The following is a 24,211-nucleotide window of genomic DNA, read 5'->3' as shown; positions in this document are numbered from 1 at the left end:
GATGTGACCCATGTGTATTTTTCAAGGAATTTCACATTTCCACTCTGAAAATCTGAAACAATAACCCAGCATTTGGTGCAATATTCTTGGAACTGGTGTCTACCTCTTGATCAATTCAAACATAACATATAGTGTGGAGTTTTCCCTGCAACCCCTGAGAACATGGGGAATAAGCATTCAGAAGGAAGAACTCTTCTCTGATGGATGCACTGAAAAACATTTTTAGTTGTTTTCAGAGGAAAACAAAAAAATTAGTGGGAGGTAAATTAATTTCCAATCCACCCTAATTATTTATCATTCCCCTTCATAAATATGTTATTTTCTGAAAAAAACACCCTTTTATCTGGGAAAACAATACTTTGCTCAAATTTGTGTTGCAAGTGTTTTTGTAATCATTCTTTGTCATCGTGAATCACATCTTTGTTTTTTTTAATAAAACAAGTAAATGTATAAAAAAAATATACAAAAAGATGTCCTTGAATGTACATATTTTACATAGTGAGCAGCGTGTTTTTTTTGTTTTTTTTTACAATCTGGTTAGATGCTCCGAAGCCAATTGAATTGGTCCTTATTTAAGTTCACCCAGTAGCTGGATTCATTCAGGCTTCTGCAGCTATGCAGCAGGTGGGCTTCAAATATCAAACGGTGATACATTTTGGCCCCCACTGTTTCTTTCTTTGTGCCTCCTCAGGACTCGTAAAAGGACGCAAATGTAAATTTATTTCCAAATTGTATTTATTGGTATGAATAAAATTGGGTGGTGTTAGACTCGGGCATCCTTGGCGTGGTCTCCCGTAACTTTTTGCCTCGGTCCCCAGGTTGTTAATGTGTGCTGGACTCTGTTTTTACTGTTTTTGATACTCGGGGCACTTTACCACTGCTAACCAGTGCTAAAGTGCAAGTGCTCCTATGTAAAATGTATTTGTAATTGGCTTTCTATGACTGGCATATCTGATTTACTAGTAAGTCCCTAGTACAGTGCACTAGAGGTGCCCAGGGCCTGTAAATTAAATGCTTCTAGTGGGCCTGCAGCACTGGTTGTGAAACCCACATTAGTGGCCCAGTAAACATGGCTCAGACCTGTCACTGCAGTGTCTGTGTTTGCACTTTTAAACTGCCAATTCGACTTGGCAAGTGTACCCACTTGCCAGGCTTAAACCTTCCCTTTTCTTACATGTAAAGCACCCCTAAGGTAGACCCTAGGTCTCCCATTGGCAGGGTGCAGTGTATGTTTAAGGGCGGACATATACTACTGTGTTTTATATATCCTGACAGTGAAATACTGCCAAATTTGGTTTTCACTGTGCAAGGCCTTTTTCTCATATAGGTTAACATGTGGGCTGCCTTTAAATCTTACTAAAGTGCAGGTTCCTTTTGGGAGCAGATAGAAATTTGGAGTTTAGGGTCTCTGAACTCACAAGTTAAAAAACATCTTTTAGTAAAGTTTGTTTTTATATTGTGTGTTTGAAAATGCCACTTTTAGGAAGTAGGCATTTTCTTGCTTAAACCATTCTTTGACTTTGTCTGTTTGTGGATTCCCTGTCTGGGTAAGTTTGACAGTTGGGCTGTTTACACCTCATCTAGACAGTGACCCAAAGGGAGCTGGGGTATAGCCTTCATATCCTAATGAGCCATCTGTGCTGGGAGGGAGGAGAGAAGTGGTCACTCACACCTGATAGGGCTGTGCCTGCCCTCACACAATGTAGTCTCCAACCCCCTGGTGTTTGTCTGGGGCCTGGCCTGGGCAAGGCAGGATCTTAAAAACGAGAGACTATCCTTTGATGTTTGCCTACTTCAAAGGCAGAAAGGGGTATAAGTAGAGGACCCAAAACCCCTGAAAATGAGATCACTTCTGGAATCAAAAGGAACCTCTGCCAAGGAGAAGAGCTGAGAAGTGCTGCCACTGCCTGTGACTGTGACTGTGCTTTGTTGGGCTATCCTAGAGTTGCTGCTTCTGCCTGTGAAAGGGGACAAACACTAGACTTTGTTGTGCATTCCTGCTTGAGAAGAATCTCCAAGGGCTTGGCCTGAGCTTGCCTACTGTTCCTGAAGTCATAGGGTCACCCCCTGCCAGCACCTGGACTCTCCGCTGAGACTCCGGCCCTGCCAAGTGGTGCCCTATCCAGTCCCTGGCCCTTGAAAGGTGAAGTTGGCAAACAAGAACTGGAAATCCACGCACAGAACGCCGTGCGGGGAAATCTGACGCAACTTCCACAACGCAGCTGATAAACGACATGCTGCTGACTTCGCTGCTGAAATAGACGCTCCACCTGCATCGCGCCTGGGAGATAGACGCATCGCGGCTGGAGAAACAACGCAAACACCCGCTATGGAGGCTGATAACACTGGGCTTCAAAGTCAACCCGACTCTGCGCAGATCCGAGGTGCCCCGTCTGGAAATCGACACATTGCTCTCTTGCAAGGGGAAAAAAGGGACGCATCGACAACCCGACTGGAGAAGGAACCGACGCACTGCCTCACTAGCGAGTAAGGAATCAACTCATCGCTACCCTTTTCTGACGCACGCTCGCCCGTGAGGCTTTATTTTTTACGCTAGCCAGGTACTTTGTGTAACAGCATTCTCACTTTTTTCTAAGGATTAAGACTTTTATTCTTTCAAAAATTCATATCTTGATTTGTGTATGAGGATTTTTGTCCTTTTGGTCTTGTTTGATTTAGATAAATATTTACTATTTTTCTAAACTGGTGTGGTGTCCACTTTGTACCATTTTCACTGTATTACTGTGTGTGTTGTTACAAATACTTTACACATTGCTTCTGAAGTTAAGCATGCCTGCTCGTGCCAAGCTACCAAGGGGGTGAGCGGGGGTTAACTGAGTGTAATTCTCCTTTACCCTGACTAGAGTGAGGGTCCTCGTTTGGACAGGGGGTAACCTGACTGCCAACCAAAGACCCCATTTCTAACAGGGTGCGTTTGAAACACAGCATGCTTTCAACATATAAGGAATTGGTATATTTGGATAAACCCTGCATGAAGGGGATGTGACTAGTTAACTCTGCGTGCAAAGGCATGCTCTAAATATATGTTTCATATCTATCAACATATCTATCTGTGACCCATGGCTGAGACTGTGGTCCACTTGCAGCATGCACTCTAACCCGTACTGTGTGGTATGAAGCAGAGGAGTATGCCTTTTATGATATTCAAGGTGAGATTGTGATGGCAAGCTGCTCTGTGGGTAGAAACCTTCACATGACAGGCTTTTCGAGAGCCTTATTTACATAGTGCCCAAACCCCAGGCTTTTAGAAGCAGCATCTGCACGAAGTTATTAGTCGTTAAGCTGTACCCAGAACCTCAAATTTATAAGCTGGCTCTGTCGAGTTAAGAAAGGTGGCCTACCACTTTAATGCTTTGTGGTTCAAGGCTGTTTGATACACGTATTAACAGAGGACGCTGGAATGCACCAGACGCCCTAGTGTTCCACTGCCTCCGATCGGTTTGCAGCAATCCTGGGTGGTGTCCTCCTCTGAGGCATTTACTGGCTATTAGCGTTGTACATATGCACCATCTTTATTTACGGAACTGTATCTAAAAGAAAGCACTGCCATATGGGTCTAGTCTGAAAAACATGATTGGTTATAGGTATAGTGTAAAATGTTTTTTTTGTGTGGGGTCTATGTGATGTAGATCACCTTTTTTTGTGAGCTGGCAAGTGAGTATGCATATTTACTTTACTCCCGAAGGGTGTTTTATTAATCAAAGGATTGATATTAGGACCCGGTAAACCTACAGTACACAGTATCTATAACTGCAAACTGGTTACTCTTGATCACTTCACCCTAGGGACTGTTTACTGGTATTATTTTTTCAGGGCATTGTTATTAGCGTTGCCTTGACATCTCAGTGTTATTTGTGACAATTTTCTTTTATTCTGCATCCCTGTTTTATGTCTATTTTGTGCTTGTACTTATCTAATTTATATATTATGATTCATATCAATCAAATTTATTAATTTTAGAACCTTGAGGCCTTTGACCTTTTCTTAAATAAAAAAGTTAAATAAAAATAAAATTCATGCTACTCCCCGATTTGGGTGCAATATGAACGGCTTGGAGTAAGATCTGGGTAAACATTTCAAGAAGTATTTGCAAAGATGTCACCCAACGCTGCTGAATCATTCATGTTTCACAACTCTATTGGACATGCGCATGTCAATCCATATACAGATTTTCACTGGCTGTTTGGGTTTGTGCACAAAAACCACAGGAGATATTCAAAATGTCAGCCTTTCTAATAATCCTTCAATGTTCAACTTACATAGATGCCCTTCGCACTTATTTGCTATTTGGAGGGTGTAGGAAAATGCCACTGTTGGCATGGTTACCCCCTAACTTTTTTGCCTTTTTGTTGAAGCCAGCTTTGATTAAAAGTGTGCTGGGACCCCTGCTAACCAGGCCCCAGCACCAGTGTTCTTTCCCTAAAACTGTACCTTTGGCTCCACAATTGGCACAGCCCTGGCACACAGATAAGTCGCTTGTAAAAAGGTACCCCTGGTACCCAGGGCCCTGTGGCCAGGGAAGGGACTCTAAGGCCTGCAGCATGTATTATGCCACCCTGGGGACCGGACCCCTCACTCAGCTCATGCACACTGCCTCACAGCTTGTGTGTGCTGGTGGGAAGAAAAAGGCTAAGTCGACATGGCACTCCCCTCAGGGTGCCATGCCCACAACCCACTGCCTGTGGCATAGGTAAGTCACCCCTCTAGCGGGCCTCACAGCCTTACAGCCCTAAGGCAGGGTGCACTATACCACAGGTGAGGTCAATTCTTAGACATTGTAAGTGCAGGGTAGCCATAAAGAGTATATGGTCTGGGAGTTTGTCAAACACAAACTCCACAGTTCTATAATGGCTACACTGAATATTGGGAAGTTTGGTACCAAACTTCTCAGAACAATAAATGCACACTGATGCCAGTGTGGGACTTATTGAGAGATGAACACAGAGGGCATCTTAGAGATGCCCCCTGCATGCCAGCCCAACTAGTAGTGCTAGGCTGACCGGTCTCTGCCAGCCTGCCACTTCCAGACGAGTTTCTGGCCACATGGGGTGAGTGCCTTTGTGCACTCTGTGACCAGGAACAAAGCCTGCCCTGTGTGGAGGTGCTTCACACCTCTCCCTGCAGGAACTGTAACACCTGGTGGTGAGCCTCAAAGACTCAAGCCTGGTGTTAAAACGCCCCAGGCACTCCAGCTAGTGGAGAGTCCCCCCCCCCCCCCACACTCCCCACCCCCTGGACACAGCCCCCACTTTTGGTGGCAAGTCTGGAGGAGATGAGAAAAACGAGAAAAACAAGGAGGAGTCACCCCCTCCTCCAGGTCCACCCCTAAGGTGACCAGAGCTGATGTGACCCCCCCTCCTTGGAAGGATTTAGCCCAATAGAATTATGGCTGTGCACTTCTCCCCAATTGGAGGCGGCACAAGAAGGGTGTAGCCACCCTCTGGGACAGTAGCCATTGGCTACTGCCCTCCAGCCCTAAACACACCCCTAAATCTAGTATTTAGGGGCGACCCTGAACCCAGGAAGTCAGACTCCTGACGACATACAAAGAAGAAGGACTGCTGACCCGAAAACCCCACAGAGAAGACGGAAGACGACAACTGCTTTGGCTCCAGCCCTATCGGCCTGCCTCCTCATTCAAAGAACCTGCAACAGTGACGCATCCTGCGGGCCCAGCAACCTCTGCCGACTCAGAGGACTGGCCTGCAACTCCAAAGGACCAAGAAACTCCCGTGGACAGTGGCTCTGTCCAAAGCAACAAGAAGAAACCATCTTTAAAAGGGACTCTCACCTCACTCCAGAAACGTGAGTCCCCTCCACTTTGCACCCAACGCCCTCGGCCCGTGTCCAGAGAAACCAACACCGCAGAGAGGAACCCCAGGCGACTCCAATGACGTGTTCACCCTGAGCCTACCTCCCTGCACCCCCACGACGACGCCTGCAGAGGGAATCCAGAGGACCCCCCCCATGACCGAGACTGCCCGGTAGCAAAGATCCCGACGCCTGGAAGAAGCACTGGACCCGCAGCCCCCAGGCCCATGAAGAACCAACCACGAGTGACCAGCAGGCGGCCCTCACCCTTGCCCAGTCGGTCGCTGGCCCGAGAAGCCCCCCCTGTGCTGTGCCTGCATCGTTAGAGTGACCCCCGGGTCCCTCCACTGATTTCAATAGAAAACCAGACGCCTTGTTTGCACACTGAACCCGGTCGCCCCTGTGCCACTGAGGGTGTATTTTGTGTGCCTGTTTGGGCCAACCCCCCCCCCCCCCGACACTGCTCTACAAAAAACCCCTGGTCTGCTCCCCAAGGATGCAGGTACTTACCTGCTAGCACAGTGGAACCGGAGCACCCCTCGTTTCCATAGATACCTATGTTATTTGGGCCCCTCTTTGACCTCTGGACCTGACCTGTCCAGTGTTGCTGGTGCTGGGTGTTTGGGGTTGACTTGAAACCCCAAGGGTGGGCTGCCTATGTCATGGAGACTGCACTTGTAAGCGCTTTACTTACCTCACAAACTAACCTGTACCTGTTGAATTTTGCACTGTGTACACTTAGAAAATAGTTTATTGCCATTTTATGCCAAACTGTGTACATTACTGTTTTAATTCAAAGTCCTATCTTTACCTATGCAAAATACCTTACATTTAATGTACTTATATGCAATTTGAATCTTTTGGTTCTAAAATAAATTAAGAAAATAATATTTTTCTATAGCTAAACCTATTGGCCTGGAGTTAAGTCATTGAGAGTGTGTTCTAATTTATTGCCTGTGTGTACAACAAATGCTTAACACTACCCTCTCATAAGCCTAACTGCTCGACCACACTACCACAAATAGAGCATTAGTATTATCTATTATTGTCTCTGTCAAGCCTCTTAGGGAACCCCTGGACTCTGTGCACACTATCTCTCACTTTGAGATAGTATATACAGAGCCAGCTTCCTACAGAAGGGAATCTTTTGATGTCTAAGGACAATCAGCTGTTTTACTGTGTAAGGTAATCTGACAACCCCTTAGGAAGCCAACTGCATGAAAATTACATTAAAGTAATTCATGATGTCTTTTCGGTCATCTTTCTGGCTGTAATAAGCCCATGGCTTCCGCAGTTTCACAATTGAGAATTATCAGTGCACACAATGATAACAAAAATGTTTCTCTGTCTGTAGCTTGATGGCTGATTAGGTTTTGAATATGCCCAGACGTGAGTGGGGAACAGTCCCGCCAAAAGGTATAGAGCCTTACAATATCGTTGAAATTGGGACCTCAACATGATGTTCACTTTAGCACGGTTATCAAAGGGTGCAGAGACTGTAGTGTGTTGTACCTTCAAGCGCACCCAGGTCCTTTTCATCAGCATCTCTTTTCATTTGGACAAATACTACTAAGGATACCCCAACCTCATATTGAGCTTCACTTTGGTCAGGACCTTCCTACGACACAGTATCTAATGCCTGTGGACCCACTGCACAGGCCTGTGATGAGAGAATCACTAGAACTGTAGGACAGCAAGCAGTCAGGCACATGAAGGTAAACTGGTTTGCACTATCACAGAGCAAGCAAGACAGTCTTGATGGGGCCGTCAAACCTGGAATGACTAATCCTCACCCAAATTGCCTGCCTTGCTTTTCTCCTTTCATAGTAAATCTTATTACTCACTCATAGGCAGGGGATAAGTAGATCAACAGTTGCTGAAACGAGAGCCCCTAGTCTCTGTAAACACTACAGCTGCACGTCCAATGTCACCCTATAATATGGAACTTCAAGGTTTTCTTTCTTGGTCTGTAAGACAAGACTCATCAACACTTGTCATGAAAATGTGCATTGTCGGCACTAAAATTCTGAAAATGGGGAGATATTTATTTTAGAAACAGTAGTCTCAAATGGAATATAGAGAACCAAAGCAATGTGACCACAGCACACAGAAATGCTGACAACAAGATCACGTCCAGACTGTACAGGAAACCCACTGCCTGCAATTCCATTCTCCATGCGCAGAGCGCTCATCCACTCACACAAATCAGGGCCATTCCCTACAGGGAAATGGTTAGGGTTCGGCGCAACTGCACTGATACTGGTATCTTCAAACAGGAACTTAAAAACCTGACACACCGCTTCCGAGCTAGGGGTTACACTGGTAAACTCATCTCGGCGGCTAGTAGACGCATATCCACTAAAGACCAAAACTCTCTACTGATTAAAGGCCCCAAAAAACCTCGTGAAAATGGGTCCACCAACAAGAGGCCGGTCTCCTTCATTACCCAATATAGCCCTGCTAGCAAGACAGTGCCCTGCATTCTTAAGAAGCACTGGCACCTGTTAATGTTGGTCTCCTGTCTGAAAGACTCCACAGGCGGGTCGCCAACCATTATACACAGTAGGGGCCGTACTCTTAGGAACATTCTGTGCACCAGTGTCCTTGGTTCTTCCCCACAGACACGCCCACCTGGTTGGATTCCAGAGAAACCCAAGGGTTTATACAAATGTGGCTGCTGTATATCCTGTCAACTAGCCCTCAACAAAACTTTATCCTTCACTTACAACACTGGGACTACTTACCACATCAAAGCTTTTATGAACTGCAACACCAGATACACTGTCTACTGTGTGATTTGCGTATGTGGTCTGATTTACATTGGAAGTACAATACGTCCATTGAAGGAACGCATCCAGGAACACGTCAGAGCCATCAGGAATTTTAACACTAACTATCCCCTTGCTGTTCACTTTAACACTTTACATGGGGAGAAAGATCTTCTGAACTTCAGGTTCCATGGCATTACTCAGGTTTCCAACTCACCTAGATGGGGTGATAGAACCAGAGACCTGCGCAAATGTGAGGCAAAATGGATTTTAAAACTTCGCGCAGTAGAGCACGGCCTGAATACTGATTGTGAACTACATTTTTTCCTTACATGATTGTAACAACATAACCTCTACTGTGTCTTGGAGCCTCACACCAGCTTACTAGTGTTAACGCTCTTTGTCATACTCATGATTGAGCTAACTACCAATACTTAACTATCATTTTGTATGTGCGTAATAATGGTTGATATGATTCCTACTGCTTATTCTCTGTTTTACATTACTGCTTTACTGATGTTCATGACCATGTACCCTTCGGGACTTGCAATACTGTAGTTTGTGGCTACTGTTTGATTTCACTCTTTACTACACCTTGCTTGGAATCATTCTTCTGTCCTACCTTACTTTTATTCTTGCCCCCAATAGTACCTCTTTCTACTATACCAAGACTTGGTACTACATCACCATCACGTTCTCAACTCCTTACTCATCTTGGGCCTTTCTCTCTTCGATTTACTGGCATGTCTATCTCCCTTTTTTATAACCGTAACCCTCTTGTCTACTTGTTAAGCTCTACTTTCTTTACTCATCTCTACCATTAGCCTTCATCACGGCCTTTTCTTCCCCTCATTCACTTCACCAATGTTGTCTTTCTCTCTTACTATTATTTTCATTCTTGGCATTACCTCTCCCTCCAATTAGCTCTCTTTTATTTTGCACTGCCGACCAGGCCCCCTCCTTCACCCCCCGTCTTCTCCTCTCCTTTGCTTCCCTCTTCTTCCCCTTTTCATCTTTCTTCTTTGTCTAGGTATACTGATACATTTTCTGACACTTTAAGATGGCCGCCATGTTACTGGCGAACGCGTAGTCCTTCTTCTATTTTCTGCCGATTGTGTCTCCATTTAAGCACACGAGCGCGGGGCCTCGGGACCCATTTACGCGCTGTTTACTGACTGCTACACCTCTCCGGCCCTGCACTAAGTTATGTTCGCTTACGTTTTACTCAACTTTTATTGCTTTTCATCTCACTTCACACTGCATACTTAACTCGGCATGTTGTCCGTTTAATCATACGCTGTATACTGCAGTGATTGGCCGCGTAACGTACCGCGGACATCACTTATGCCGATTTCTTCATTTTTACTCGCGTTTTTCCTAGTCTAAGGCCATTTCCTTACGGCGTCTCCCTCCTAGTGTCTACACATGTCGGTTTAATTTGGGACTGTGTACTGCAACTTTTCTTCACTAATTATCCAAACCTTGGCCTTTACTACACTTTACAGCGTATTACTTGTTACTGCTATTTTTGCCGCCTTAACTCAACTTTTTACCTGCATTATCCATTATTATACCTAAAATTAATACACACGAGTGCCTAGCACTTTCTTACCTTACACTTGCTGTCATAGCCAATTCTTGTTCCAGTGCTTAACCCATGGTCCGTGTTCCTATCCTAACTGGTTACATACCCACGTCTCTCTCCCCTTCCCTTCCCTTCCCACCCTCTCGGAGGGTTGTGACTCCAGGCTTACCAGGGCCGCCTGCATTTCTCCAACCTTACGTGGTTACCACTTGGACCCACCACACCTGTTGCTGTTTATGTACTACCCACGATTTTAAGCCCTACTGTACAAAGGTATGTACACAGTGGCTTGCATCTTTCAATCTCTATTTATCTATTATAAAAAAAAAAAAAATCCAAAAAAAAAATCTCTTAATGGCGTTTCTGACTATATGTGATTGGCCACTCATTGCCACTGACCCTATCTTTTCAGATTTCAACCCACCACTTAAGGCCTACTTGCCTTATCGCAGGGTTCTTTCGTGACTTGCCTCTCTGGCCGGACAGCCCAGGTATGAGCCTCAAGCCCGGTTTTTTATCTCCATATGTTCCACTCTTTTCCTTTCTTATTTGGTCGCACTTATCTTTCTCCTTTCCAGGCTTATCTCAGTCCTTTACCATCTACTTTGTATCTCGTTTTTATATGCGGACTTTGTTCTTTGACTCCTCAGAAGCACTTTCTTCACCTACTACACACTCTCAATGCGGTTTTTCCCACATTTGGGCTTTGTTTTACTCACATGGTCACAGTGAGGTGTTTTTTTCTTCGGTGTTTGCAGCTAGGGTTCCTTTCCTACATATTCCTTGCCATGTTCGTCCCCTTTCACCCACTTAAGCTTTCACAGTTCTCACTGGTTTCTGGTTATTAGCACTGATACTATTTTTACACGGTCATGTACTAGGTCTCAATCAAGTCTAGACACTACTACATGCAACTTTGCTTTTATTATTGTTTTGCAGCCTTGATGAAGTCACCTGAGTGACGAAACGCGTGTTGGCTGTATCTTGATGAATGCACAATCCTTTGGCTAATAGTGCCTACAAATAAAGACACTTTCCACAACATTCGGGATCTTCACGTTTTTTGCTCTCTCCAACTTCAAATACACCAAATAATCCTTGCTACGCGATTGGACTATTCATTTCTGTGTGCTGTGGTCACATTGCTTTGGTTGTCTCTGGGTACTTTGGTACTCAATTTCGTGCCTACTGGGTAGTAAGGCACTTGACCATTTGGCACCAGATTCTGTTTATATCTACATCTGTCAACTATATTGTTTTACTGCCTAGATGTGCGCTATCTTTTCACCCGTACTACCCTTGCTTGTATTCTAGGCCTTGTTCTGTCTGGAATATAGAGAAGACAACCAGACGTTGCATCTGTCTACTTTCCGATACCAAACCAATTATTATGTATCAAGACAATGAAGAAGAAAATAAAATAATTCAATGCCAGATACCTACCAGAAGTTCCTGTTGCTTATCTGTGGCCGAGCGTCCAATCACTTTGTAAAGATCCATTAAGTCTCCTAGCATGCCATCTCCTAGAACAGGCAGCTGCATGGCGATGGCAGCAAGACAGTGGCACATGAGGATCCTGGAAGCATCCTGAGCACTGTGTAACTGTGTCAAAAGAGTCTCCACCACAGACTGGCTGAGATGAGGACGGCTTTTTGCCAATTTGACCATACAATTTAAGGCAATCTGCAGAAAAAAGTTGAAATATATACATCACATAAAGAGGAAAGTCAATATCATTTGGTCCAGGTGAAATGTTCGTTACGCTGGCGTGTCTTGAGTACTTTCTGGCATTTCACATTAAGCATTTTATACAAGATGCCCACAAATTATGCCATTACTCCATGTCACGTAATTCTATGTCTGTATGAGGAAAAAATCTCATCACAGAAACAACATAAAACAAACAAACAGTACATGAGAGGCTTCTGTTTGTGTCATATGTGATTTAGCTCTATACTTGTAGCACAAAATGCTCCCTTGAATCAAAAATGGACTTGAGGATGCATTTTGTACAAAGAAATCGCACTGAATTACAGTTTTACTCAATGTAATTTTCCCGAAATTGCGTTTATATTATGCAAAGGGAATTTCACACAACCTTAAATATAATGGGTAACTTTGACTGATAAAACTTAAGTCGTAATCAAGAAACCTACAGATTAAATATTAAACAATTATAGGATTTTGTAATAAACATGATTTCCTGTGATTTTTACACCTTTGCTTCTCCATATTTAAGTAACACATTCACAATACCTTTAGTATTTCTTGAGCACCAGGAGTGTTATCCTGACTACAAAGAACAAGAAGAGACTCAAGTCCATAGACTGCATCTTTTTCTAAAGTCAAATGATCTAGAATTGAAAATAGTGAAACATTTTGGATCAATGCTAGTGCAAACATTTCATGGCCAAAACTCCTATTCCAAGTTGCTTTTTTGTGTGCAAACAATAAGTTATACATTTATCAGAATTTAAAGATTATGAACACAAATTCCAGAATCAGTTTGTAGCAGGCTTGTTTCCAATGCACTTACATCTTCAGCATCTGTTCTAGAATTGCAGGTCAGCAGCAGGATCAGTTTCAAAGCAATGTCAACTATTAGAATTTGGTCAGCGGTATTAATTAGATGTGTTCACAGACAGCACAGCATTGGACATTTACTGAAGACTACACAGTTCAGGGACCAACATTACATAAGAACATTGCACATTTTAAGTAACTTTACATGTTTTGTGCAAACGTGGAATCAATTACCTAATTACACTGAATAATTACAGTCACAGCATTCTAGTCCAACACTTTGGCTCATGAGAATACGTTCGCTAGAAGCCACCAAACTACATGATAATATGAAACTCCTCTAGCATTCCTGACCCAGCAGTGTAAAGATGTTCAGAATCACATGGCTGCACCAAACTCGAGGATTTGTCCTCAGGGCTCCCAAGTTGCTTGAAAAACCTGCTTTTGGATGGGTTGGTGTAATTTTGAGGATGAACATAGTCTTCCAGGTTTCAAACGTAATGTCTTCCTTGAGCATTGGTTCTAATAGTGGGCCCACGAGCACTGAGATGACCAGAGTAATAGAGGTATGAAAATATAAAATATATTGTCAACCTTTACGCCACCTCTCTCTGGCTCAAACGGGTTTCCCGGGCAACAGCCCATCCAACAAATTTCCTTAACAGAAAACTGCAGATCAATCTCTTTACACTGTTTTCCGATGGAAATGCTTTGAAAATCAGTAGAATAATAACGAGTTACCTCGGAGGACAATGTAGACACCATTGTGCAGTAAGAAACTAGACTTGCCATCTGGGTGGTGCTTTTGCATCCTATGCAACTCCCAGGAAATCAGAAAGGCCAAACTGAGGTAGATATGCTAATGTAGTAATGTAAAGTGTAGTGAGAATGTCTCAGTCTGATGGCAAGGAATAACTGAAAGCACATGAAACTAGGCAACAGCCAACGCTCGAAAATGCAAGACCAAAAACAATACTACTTATCAGACTCAGAATACATATTTTTGTAACATGGGGGAACATTATTGCCACACTACTGGGGGTAAACCCACTAGAACTATCATTTAGCTATTAAAAGGTTTATTTAAAATTCAAAACGATGTAAACAGGGCCGTCGAAATAACCTAAAAGAATACCTTACTCCACATACATTATGTGACTACATTTCACATAAATGACATGCTTTTCCTTGAGATGCCTAATGGTACTGGCGAGTACATACACATCTCTTGTTAAGCATGCACATCATTTTTGTATCAGAAAATCTCAACTGAATTTACAAAAAAAAAAAAAAACAAGCATAGGTTAATTCTCAAAATTATACATTCCTATTCAATGCTATGTTCTTTTTATTCTAAATGTTTGACATGAAAAACAACACTACAAATAATAATCCGAAACACATGCGCACACAAAGTATTTTCTAAAATTAGGTTATATGCTACGACACCTTTTTCCTGACAGGAGGCAACTATATTTGTGAGAACTCGAACTCCATGTGCAGCGATAGCCCGATTGCTATGGTAACAGCACTCCTGTGCCAACTTCACCAAATCCGATGGTCTTGTTGGAGTAGCTGGAGTTCCTAAAAGAGCACATGAACAATTCACCATTAAATCATCTAACCCTTGGATGAAATATCCTATAAACTACATCAGATTTGCACACATTCATAACTTGTGGGTCTCTGCCGCAATAACAGAAATAAATACTTTTAAAGAGCTGTGCGCTGACTAAACCTCTTCGTAGCACTGCCACCATCCATGGCTACTGAGGTTAACAGCGGGTTTTGTATGGCTTCCTAAATTTAATCAGGATCACAAATGGCTAGGGAGAGTTTGACAATATGGGCAAATTTGACTCAGTGAAGTAAGTCCATTGCAGAAGAATCAAAGAGTATTGAGAATCACCTAGCAAACAGGTGAGACCATTTTCTGTTTCCCCGGCCCAAAGTATATGTCATTTCCATAGCCAAGATTTGTAGGTAGGAAGACACTGACAAAAAATATGTAAACGGTTCAGCATAGAAGGTATTTTGTGGAGCTCAAGAAGTTGATAAGTGAATGTGCTGGTAACTGAAGCAGAATGGATTGAGGCAGAAAGCTTTCAGATCAGTAGAGGCTGAGATTACGGGCTCACTCTCACATGTATCTGGGCCAGCCCGGAGATAACTGCTAGAAAGATAATTTCATCCAAGGCATAATTACACCACTTTCAGGCGTGCATACAGAAAACCTGCTTGCACTTGATAAAGACATGCCCGTCTCGCCTTTCTTTTCTACTGCCTCCCCCGTTTCCTCTATCCTTCCTCACCTTTTTCTTTCCTTGCATTCTTTCTTTTCCGTTCCCATGTCGTTTTTTTTCATTATCTTCTTTCGCACCTTTGTGCTTGAGTTTCTTTTTTCCGTGTCTGCTAATACCCCAAGTTAAGGATGCAATGTGTGTATGTAGGTGTGTTGGCGTGCCGGGAAGAGGGATGTGCGACAGGAAGTACTTGGGCATTTTAATCTTGGACACTAAGAGTGCTAGGGCTGACAGGCACAATGGTGGATTCCACAGCATCACCTCAGTCTTTGTGAGATTAATTATGAGAAAACTAGTGGACATCACCATCTGATTACCAAAGATAATGAGCCACCTCTTTAAAATGTTTTCCAGTTCCCCGCCAAACCAAAAGTCAACTGGTATCATCTACATACACATACAAGTGGATGTTCAAACAATACAACAATTCAGTAGAGGCAGCAAATAAATATTAACAAGCAGGGAGAAGCCTGGCTGTACAACCCACTTTAGAGTGTAGGGGGAGGATGAGAAGGCTGGTAGGAGCCACTTAGGAAGACATCTCATCATACATGGGTAGAATAAGCCTTTTCAGGTCTTAAGTTAACTCCCCATCCAACACCTCAGATGACCTTTCAAATACTTCACTAAGCCAAATCCTCTGTCAGGCGTTGATCCTGTCAACATTTCACCCACAGTCTGGATTCCCACATTAACAAAATTATCAATTGCTGTTTTGGGGTTTAGCACCATATGCATTTGAGTACTGAAATAATTACATGATATTTTCTGCGAAGAAGCAATATTCATGTAAGCTTCCAATTAAGGCACATAATATAAATCATCACAAATTTAGGAATGCATCCAAGAAGACTAATAACACTTAAGCAATAGCAATGAGGTTGAAGAAAGCAGAGAACAGCAAAAAAGTGTCAGAGAAGAAGCAGTAAGAATGGGTCTCATGATCATAGTTTGAATATCAGAAGTAATATATACCACATAACGTCTTTCTGATTAGCTAATGAGGAAAAATATTTTGAAGGATTTTGCCTTGACGTGTTCTATCTATGTTTGGAGGGACTAACACAGAAGAAGTGGTATGTGGCTAAGGATTTTGTTCACAAATTAACACACTACGTGAAAAAAATTCATGGTACCAAGAATGATTCTGCCAGAGGTAGAATAGTCATTCAAAACCTGACTAACTTGCAGTGATATCCTCCTGCTACGGGATTCCAATTCTTTCTTTTTTAGAACATTAACATGTTACTATTAGAATGTGGTGAGGAATAGTTCAACAACAACTAGTGCTTGAGCTAGTTGTGGCCTGATTACAGTTGGTGTAGGCCATCCTTTATATGTTGAAATAAAGCATAAGCAGTATTCACACTAGTCACATGTATTTATCATCATTGGTATCCTGCATCTTCCAGCAATTTGACAATGAGTGATTAAAGCAGATGGGATCAGGGCAAACGAACAGAGCAGGGTTGGGAAAAATAAAACCAAATGTATTTATTTTCAGAGTACAGCTCCCCAGCTCCCCAGCTCCCATTCGCCCCCACCTGACCCCTCCCCCCCCCTCCTACCTCATATGGCGGCCGCTGCGCGACAGTGGTAGCGACCCTTGACCCAAGGGTAGGTCGCTCCCCCTGCCGCTGCAGCTCCTCCAGGTTCCTGAGTTCCTGAGACCCACCTCACAGTAAGTACCCCCCCCACCTCCCAGCCCCTCGCTCTGCCCTGCGCTACTCACCCTCTCTCCTGCTTCTTTTCTTCTTCTCTGTTCTTCTGTTCTTCCTCCTCGCTCCTCGTCTGTAATCTTCTTCTGTACTCTTCTTTCCCCCGTCTTCACTCTACTTCTCTTCTTCCTCATCTTCTTCTGTACTCTTCTTTCCCCCGTCTTCACTCTACTTCTCTTCTTCCTCATCTTCTTCTGTGGTCTTCTGCCCTCTGTTCTTCGTTTTCTGTATCTTCTTCTGTGGTCTTCTGCCCTCTGTTCTTCGTTTTCTGTATCTTCTTCTGTGGTCTTCTGCCCTCTGTTCTTCGTTTTCTGTATCTTCTTCTGTGGTCTTCTGCCCTCTGTTCTTCGTTTTCTGTATCTTCTTCTGTATCTTCTTCTGTATCTTCTTCTGTATCTTCTTCTGTATCTTCTTCTGTGTTCTTCCTTTCTTCTCTCCTTCCGGTCTTCTGATCTTCCTTTCTTCTCTCCTTCTGTTCTTCTGTTCTTCTTGTCTTCTTGTCTTCTTGTCTTCTGACTTCGGCTCTTCTGCCTCCTCCGTCCTCTTCTCCCCGCGCCTGCCCTCCTGCTCCTGCCTCATCCCCCTCCCCCACTCGCATCCCCCTCTCTATCTCCCCTATCTAACCCGTTCACTATCTACCTCCCCCACTCCTCCTATCTACCTATCTCTCTATCTCTCTATCCCACTATCTAACTCCCTCACTCTCCACCTCCTCCTATCTTCCTATCTCTCTATTTCCCTATCTATCGATTTCCCTATCTATTTTCTCTATCTATTTCTCTATTTCTCTATCTACTTCTCTATCTCTCCCCCCCTCCCTCACCCCCTCTATTACCTATCTTCCTATCCTCTCACTCTACCTCTCACCCTCACCCACCTCTACAACCCCCCCTCCCCTATCTTCTCAACCCTACTCCTATCTTTCTCCCCTATCTCCTAAACCTCCTAACACTCACCCCCCTCCACCCTTAAACCCCCCTCCCCCAGCTCTTCTCACTCTACCTGTCCCCCCCTCCCTCGCGCTTTCCCGCCACGACCTCCTGCACGCCCCCGCCCCCCAGCTCCCATTCGCCCCCACCTGACCCCTCCCCCCCCTCCTACCTCATATGGCGGCCGCTGCGCGACCGCGCCGCTGGCACGCCGGAGGCACGCCAGAGGCAAGCCCGTCTGCGCCCATCTGCGCCCGTCCGCGCCTGTCCCGCGCCCAGCGCCACGACCCCTGGACCCCAGCTCTCCCAAGCCCCGCTGACCCGCTACGACCCCACCACCCTCTACGCCCTCAACCCAGGACGCTCCAACACTTGCTTCCAAGCTCACCCCAAACGCACCCATGGACCCTTTGCCTGCAACTCCTGCAAACGCACCTTCCACCACGCAACAACCATGACCACCAGCCCACGCGCCATCAACCACCTCAAGTGCATCCTAGTCAACGCTCGCTCCGTCCACAAACACGCCGTTGAACTCTGGGACCTCCTGGACTCCATAGCACCGGACGTCGCCTTCATCACGGAGACCTGGATGAACGCCTCCTCGGCCCCTGACATCGCCACTGCCATCCCCGAAGGCTACAAGATCTCCAGAAAAGACCGCACCAACCAGGTAGGAGGAGGTATCGCCATCGTCTTCAAAGACTCCATCAGCGTCACCACCTCCACCGAAGACACCCCTCTCGCCGCTGAACACCTGCATTTTCAGATTCGCACCGATCCGAGGACCACCCTCAGAGGATCCCTCATCTACCGTCCTCCCGGGCCACGCGCCCCTTTCAGCGACGCCATCACGGACTTCATCTCCCCGCACGCCCTCGCCTCGCCGGACTACATCCTCCTAGGTGACCTCAACTTCCATCTGGAACAAAACAACGACCCCAACACCACCACCCTGCTCGACAACCTCGCCAACCTCGGCCTCAAACAACTGGTGAACACCGCCACCCACATCGCCGGACACACGCTTGACCCCATCTTCTCCGCCAGCAAACACGTCTTCTTCAGCCACGCCTCCGCCCTACACTGGACCGACCACAGCTGCGTCCACTTCACATTCCTACGCGAGACCCGCCACCTCCGCACCCAACCCATCCCTCGTCGACAGTGGAACAAGATCCCCGAAGAGCAACTCTTCTCCGCACTCGCCGCCAACCAACCAACCAACCCACCCTCACCACCGACCCCAACGACGCAGCCCTCAACCTCACAAACTGGATCTCCAACTGCGCAGACATCCTTGCTCCCCTCAAACGCACGCATCGACAGACCAACACCAAAAAACCTCTCTGGTTCTCTGACACCCTCAAAGAATCAAAGAAAACTTGTCGCGCCCTTGTGAAAGCCTGGCGCAAGGACCGCACCGCTAACATGACCGCCCTCAAGAACGCTACCCGCGAACACCACCACCTGATCCGCGCCACCAAAAGGAACTTTTTCACCGACAGACTGGACAAAAACAGACACAACAGCAGAGAACTCTTCAGCATCGTCAAGGAGTTCTCCAACCCCAGCGCCAACGCCAACGCTGTCACGCCCTCACAGGATCTGTGCGAATCCCTCGCCACTTTCTTCCATCGCAAGATTAGCGACCTCCACGACAGCTTCGGACACCAGACCCAACCAAACACCACCGAACCGGCATCCACGGCCATCACCCTCAACAACTGGTCCCACATCAACACGGAAGAAACCAAATCCATCATGAACTCTATCCACTCCGGCGCCCCTTCGGACCCCTGCCCGCACTTCATCTTTAACAAAGCCGACGACATCATCGCCCCGCACCTCCAGACCGTCATCAACTCTTCTTTTTCTTCTGCTACCTTCCCCGAATGCTGGAAACATGCCGAAGTCAACGCCCTACTAAAGAAACCTACGGCTGACCCGAGCGACCTGAAAAACTTCCGCCCCATCTCTCTTCTGCCTTTCCCAGCCAAAGTAATAGAGAAGACCGTCAACAAACAGCTGACCACCTTCCTGGAAGACAACAACCTGCCAACCACAGCACTAAAACTGCCCTCATCTCAGTCACTGACGACATCAGAACCCTGATGGACAACGGTGAAACAGTCGCCCTCATTCTGCTCGACCTCTCGGCTGCCTTTGACACCGTCTGTCACCGCACCCTAATCACCCGCCTCCGCTATCCAAGGCCAGGCCCTGGACTGGATCGCCTCCTTCCTCTCAAACCGTTCCCAAAGAGTTTACCTCCCTCCGTTTCGCTCAGAACCCACCGAGATCATCTGCGGCGTACCCCAAGGCTCATCACTCAGCCCGACACTCTTCAATGTCTACATGAGCCCCCTCGCCAACATCGTACGCAAGCATGACATCATCATCACCTCCTACGCCGACGACACGCAACTTATACTCTCCCTCACCAAGGACCCCGCCAGCGCCAAGACCAACCTACAAGAGGGTATGAAGGACGTCGCAGATTGGATGAGGCTCAGCCGCCTAAAGCTGAACTCTGAAAAAACGGAAGTCCTCATCCTCGGCAACACCCCGTCCGCCTGGGACGACTCCTGGTGGCCCACAGCCCTCGGCACCGCACCGACCCCCACAGACCACGCCCGCAACCTCGGCTTCATCTTGGACCCTCTTCTCACCATGACCAAGCAAGTCAACGCCGTGTCCTCCGCCTGCTTCCTCACCCTCCGCATGCTCCGCAAGATCTTCCGCTGGATCCCCGCCGACACCAGAAAAACCGTGACCCACGCCCTCGTTACGAGCCGCCTGGACTACGGCAACACCCTCTACGCCGGGACCACAGCCAAACTCCAAAATCGCCTGCAACGCATTCAAAACGCCTCGGCCTGCCTCATCCTCGACATACCCCGCAGCAGCCACATCTCCGCACACCTGAGACACCTGCACTGGCTCCCAGTCAGCAAAAGGATCGCCTTCCGACTTCTCACCCACGCACACAAAGCCCTCCACGACAAGGGACCGGAATACCTCAACAGACGCCTCAGCTTCTACGTCCCCACCCGCCTCCTCCGCTCCTCTGGCCTCGCACTCGCTGCTGTCCCTCGCATCCGCCGCTCCACGGCGGGTGGGAGATCTTTCTCCTTCCTGGCGGCCAAGACCTGGAACTCCCTCCCCACCAGGCTCAGGACCACCCAGGACCACTCCGCTTTCCGGAGACTCCTAAAGACCTGGCTGTTCGAGCAGCGATAACCCCCCCTTTTTCCCCTAGCGTCTTGAGACCCGCACTGGTGAGTAGCACGCTTTATAAATGTTAATGATTTGATTTGATTTATGATTGAAAAGGGAAAACGGAAGCAGCATTTTTCAAGGGAAAATTACCTAGGGGTCCGCTGGTTTGTCTGAGAACAATAATCTTCTCAGATTTCACAGAAGAGTAGTTTTATTGCAAAGAATGAACCCAAGAGTCAAATGGATGACAACTGTATGGTGATGAGCTGTGCAGGGAACAGCGTAGGAAGTGTCACAACAAGACCATAAGTAAATATTGCTACTCTTTAGCTGACTGATTTTGACCTGTTAGGCTTCTCTGAACAGCCATTCAATTTCTGTTTGTCTTAGCTTAGAGAATGATCCAGAAATAACAAACATTTAACCACTAGTCTCCTATGTTCACACCCACCTGAAACATTACTATATGTTCTAGACTGAAGGTAAAGTGCTTATATTTCTACTTAAGGTTTACTACAACCAAGCCACACAAAACAGTTCTATTTAATGCTAAACATGTTGCAGCACAGCCAAATTCAATCTGAAGGCAAACAGATCTATGTTAAGAAGCCACCTGAGAAGAAAGGGAATAAGGTTCCCAGTGTTTTGAGACGTTCCTCATGCATAACATGGATCTGTTTGCTAAGGTCATCTACCTACAAGTCCCCAAAAGTTGCACAGCTGACAACCACCTTTGCTAGCACCCTAAGTGAGTGGTTATAGGTCTATTGTGTTCTCTGTGAAACATAATACAAATGTTTTGTGATGTGTGTGGAAATCCAGTCCTTCTTTTGCCTCAGACATAAAAGGAAGGATGTGAGAGCTCAAATTACCACATTCATCTCTTTAATGTTGATGAGAAAATAATCATCCTGGTGTGACCAAATGCTGTGGAAATGTAGATGGCCCACAGTAGTCTTCAGACATACCAGATGACCCTACAGAGTGACCAGCAATATGAAGAGGGAGTAAGTACAATAAACAAAATGAACTTGGCTTTCTGAGCCCACCAAAGGAGTGCCTACTGACCCTATTGAGACAAGGGGATCATAGCTGATCGATGATTAGAGTACTGGCTCCTCAGGTAAAAGGTACTTCAGTGGACCGCAAATTCCAATGCAAGCATCAGAAACTACATCATCTTAGGGGGCAATGAACTCCAAGGCATTCTAAACCCACTATATGTATAGGAAAGTGGATTATTAAGTGGTGTGGTTAAGAGACCTCACCATGTAATAACGTCATGATCTTTGTCAAATCCAATTGATTTCTTTAATTACCGACTTAGCTCAGTCCTGGGTGGCTCTGGCGCAGAGCAGGCGGGTTCAATAAAATGAACAAGTGTAAAGCATTTAGAAGTATCAAAACAGTAGATAAAGTAAAAAACACAACCCAAAAAAAAAAAAAAAAAAAAAAAGAGAAGACACCAATTTCTAAAAGTGTAATTCTATCCTAAAACAGACATTAAAACGCCACACATCTATAGTAGGAAATCTGAGATATGATATTTCAAAGGTAAGTAATGATTATGCTACTTACCCTGTAAACATCTGTTCGTGGCATGCAGTGCTGTAGCTTCACATGCTCTGCATACTCCTGCCATCTAGGGATGGGTCTGGAGTTGTGAAAGTTATTTTTCTCCTAAGAAGTCTTTCGAGTCACAAGATAGAGTGACTCCTGCTCTCGGTGACATTGCGCATGGGCATCTACTCCTTTGTTAGATGGTTTTTCCGCAGGTGGGTGAGAAAGAAGTGGAAGGAAGGAAAGTGTACGGAAAAAGATGTCCAAGCAAAGTATAAATACATGTGTACAAATATACATAAGATAAATTAACTGCAATGGCCACAGGCAACGGGGAGGAGGGAGTGCGCGTGTGAATCTAAAGCACTACATGCCACGAACAGATGCTTACTGGGTAACATAATACGTTTGATGGCATATGTGGCTGTAGATACGGATGCTCTGCATGGACTGTGAAGCAGTCCCCCCCCTTTGAAGCGGTGGTTAGCCTGTGGGAGTTGCAGTAGTCTGGAAAAAGATATGTAGCAGTGCCTGACCTGCACTGGCTTGTTGGCATGCTGAAACATCCACACAATAGTGCTTAGTGAAAGTATGTGGTGTAGACTATGTAGCTGCTTTACAAATGTCAGCTATGGGAACGTTTCCAAGAAGGCCATAGTAGCTCCCTTTTTTACATGTGCAATGTGCTCTGGGAGAAATAGATAAGGGTCTTTTGGCCTTAAAGTAGCAAGATTGTACACATTTGACTATCCATCTGGCAATGCCAGATTTATATATAGGGTCACCTTTGAAAGGTGGAGAAAAAGCTACAAAGAATTGTTTCATTTTCCTGAAAGTTTTAGTTCTATGTAGAATATGAGCGCTCTTTTGATATCTAAGGTATGAAGTGTTCTTTCCACAGCAGAATCTGGTTGCGGGAAAAAGACTGGGAGTTCAATTAACTTATTGAGGTGAAAATGTGAAACTACCTTGTGTAGGAATTTAGGATTAGTCAGAAGAACCACTTTGTCTCTATGTATTTGCAAGAAAGATTTTTCTAAGGTTAAAGCCCGGAGCTCACTAACTGAGTGAAGTAATGGCAACTAAAAATGGCACCTTCCACAACAGAAATGGAAGTGGGCCTGAGTGAAGGGGCTCAATCATTCTAGTGAGAACAATGTTAAGGTTCCATGAAGGAGCTGGAGGAACCCAAGGCGGAATAACTTATTTGAATCCTTCCATGAAAGCTTTATTGACTGGAATTTTGAACTGTGAGAGAAGCTGTCTATTCTGGAGATAGGCAGCCATTGCAGTGTGATTTAACTGTATGGAAGTGTAAGCTTAGTTTGCCTTCTGCAAATGAAGGAGGTAGCAAACAATGTCTTGTATCATGGCTTTCATAGGATCAATTTGCTTGGGTTGGCATTGGGAAACAAAACGTTTCCACTTTGCTGCATAACAGGCTCTAGTGGTAGATCTGTGTGCTTCCTTGAGAATGTTCATACATTCTGGTGGTAAGCCAAGGTAGCCAAACTATGATCTCAGGAGCCAAATTGCTGGGTTGAGCGTTTTGGCGTCTGGGTGTCTGATTTATCCTCAATTCAGAGTGAGAATGTCCGTCCTGTTGGGGAGCTTCTTATGAGGAACCACTGAAAGATCTAACAGAGTTGTGAACCAGGGCTGACATGCTCATGTGAGAGCTACAGGGATTATAGTGCTAGACGTTTGCCTGAGCCTCCGAACCAAAAATGAAATGAGAAGGAGAGATGGAAAAGTACAGCCAGATCTCCCT

At 45.5% G+C, this 24,211-nt stretch overlaps 1 protein-coding gene across 1 annotated transcript in view; it reads right to left on the bottom strand.

Moving 5' to 3' along the window:
• INTS7 (integrator complex subunit 7) overlaps positions 1-24,211 on the bottom strand; it is a 182,659-nt gene that overhangs the window by 103,863 nt on the left and 54,585 nt on the right. Inside the window, exons 9-11 of the mRNA XM_069233929.1 lie at positions 14,158-14,292; positions 12,442-12,539; positions 11,629-11,868 (exon numbers count right to left, since the gene is read on the bottom strand). Coding sequence (XP_069090030.1) covers positions 11,629-11,868; positions 12,442-12,539; positions 14,158-14,292 — 473 coding nt within the window. The remainder of the gene's footprint in view (positions 1-11,628; positions 11,869-12,441; positions 12,540-14,157; positions 14,293-24,211) is intronic.

The sequence above is a fragment of the Pleurodeles waltl genome, chromosome 5, assembly GCF_031143425.1.
Source record: "Pleurodeles waltl isolate 20211129_DDA chromosome 5, aPleWal1.hap1.20221129, whole genome shotgun sequence".
Taxonomy (NCBI): domain Eukaryota; kingdom Metazoa; phylum Chordata; class Amphibia; order Caudata; family Salamandridae; genus Pleurodeles; species Pleurodeles waltl.
Note: the sequence above shows the minus strand (reverse complement) of the source record. Positions and strands in the feature narration are given on the sequence as shown.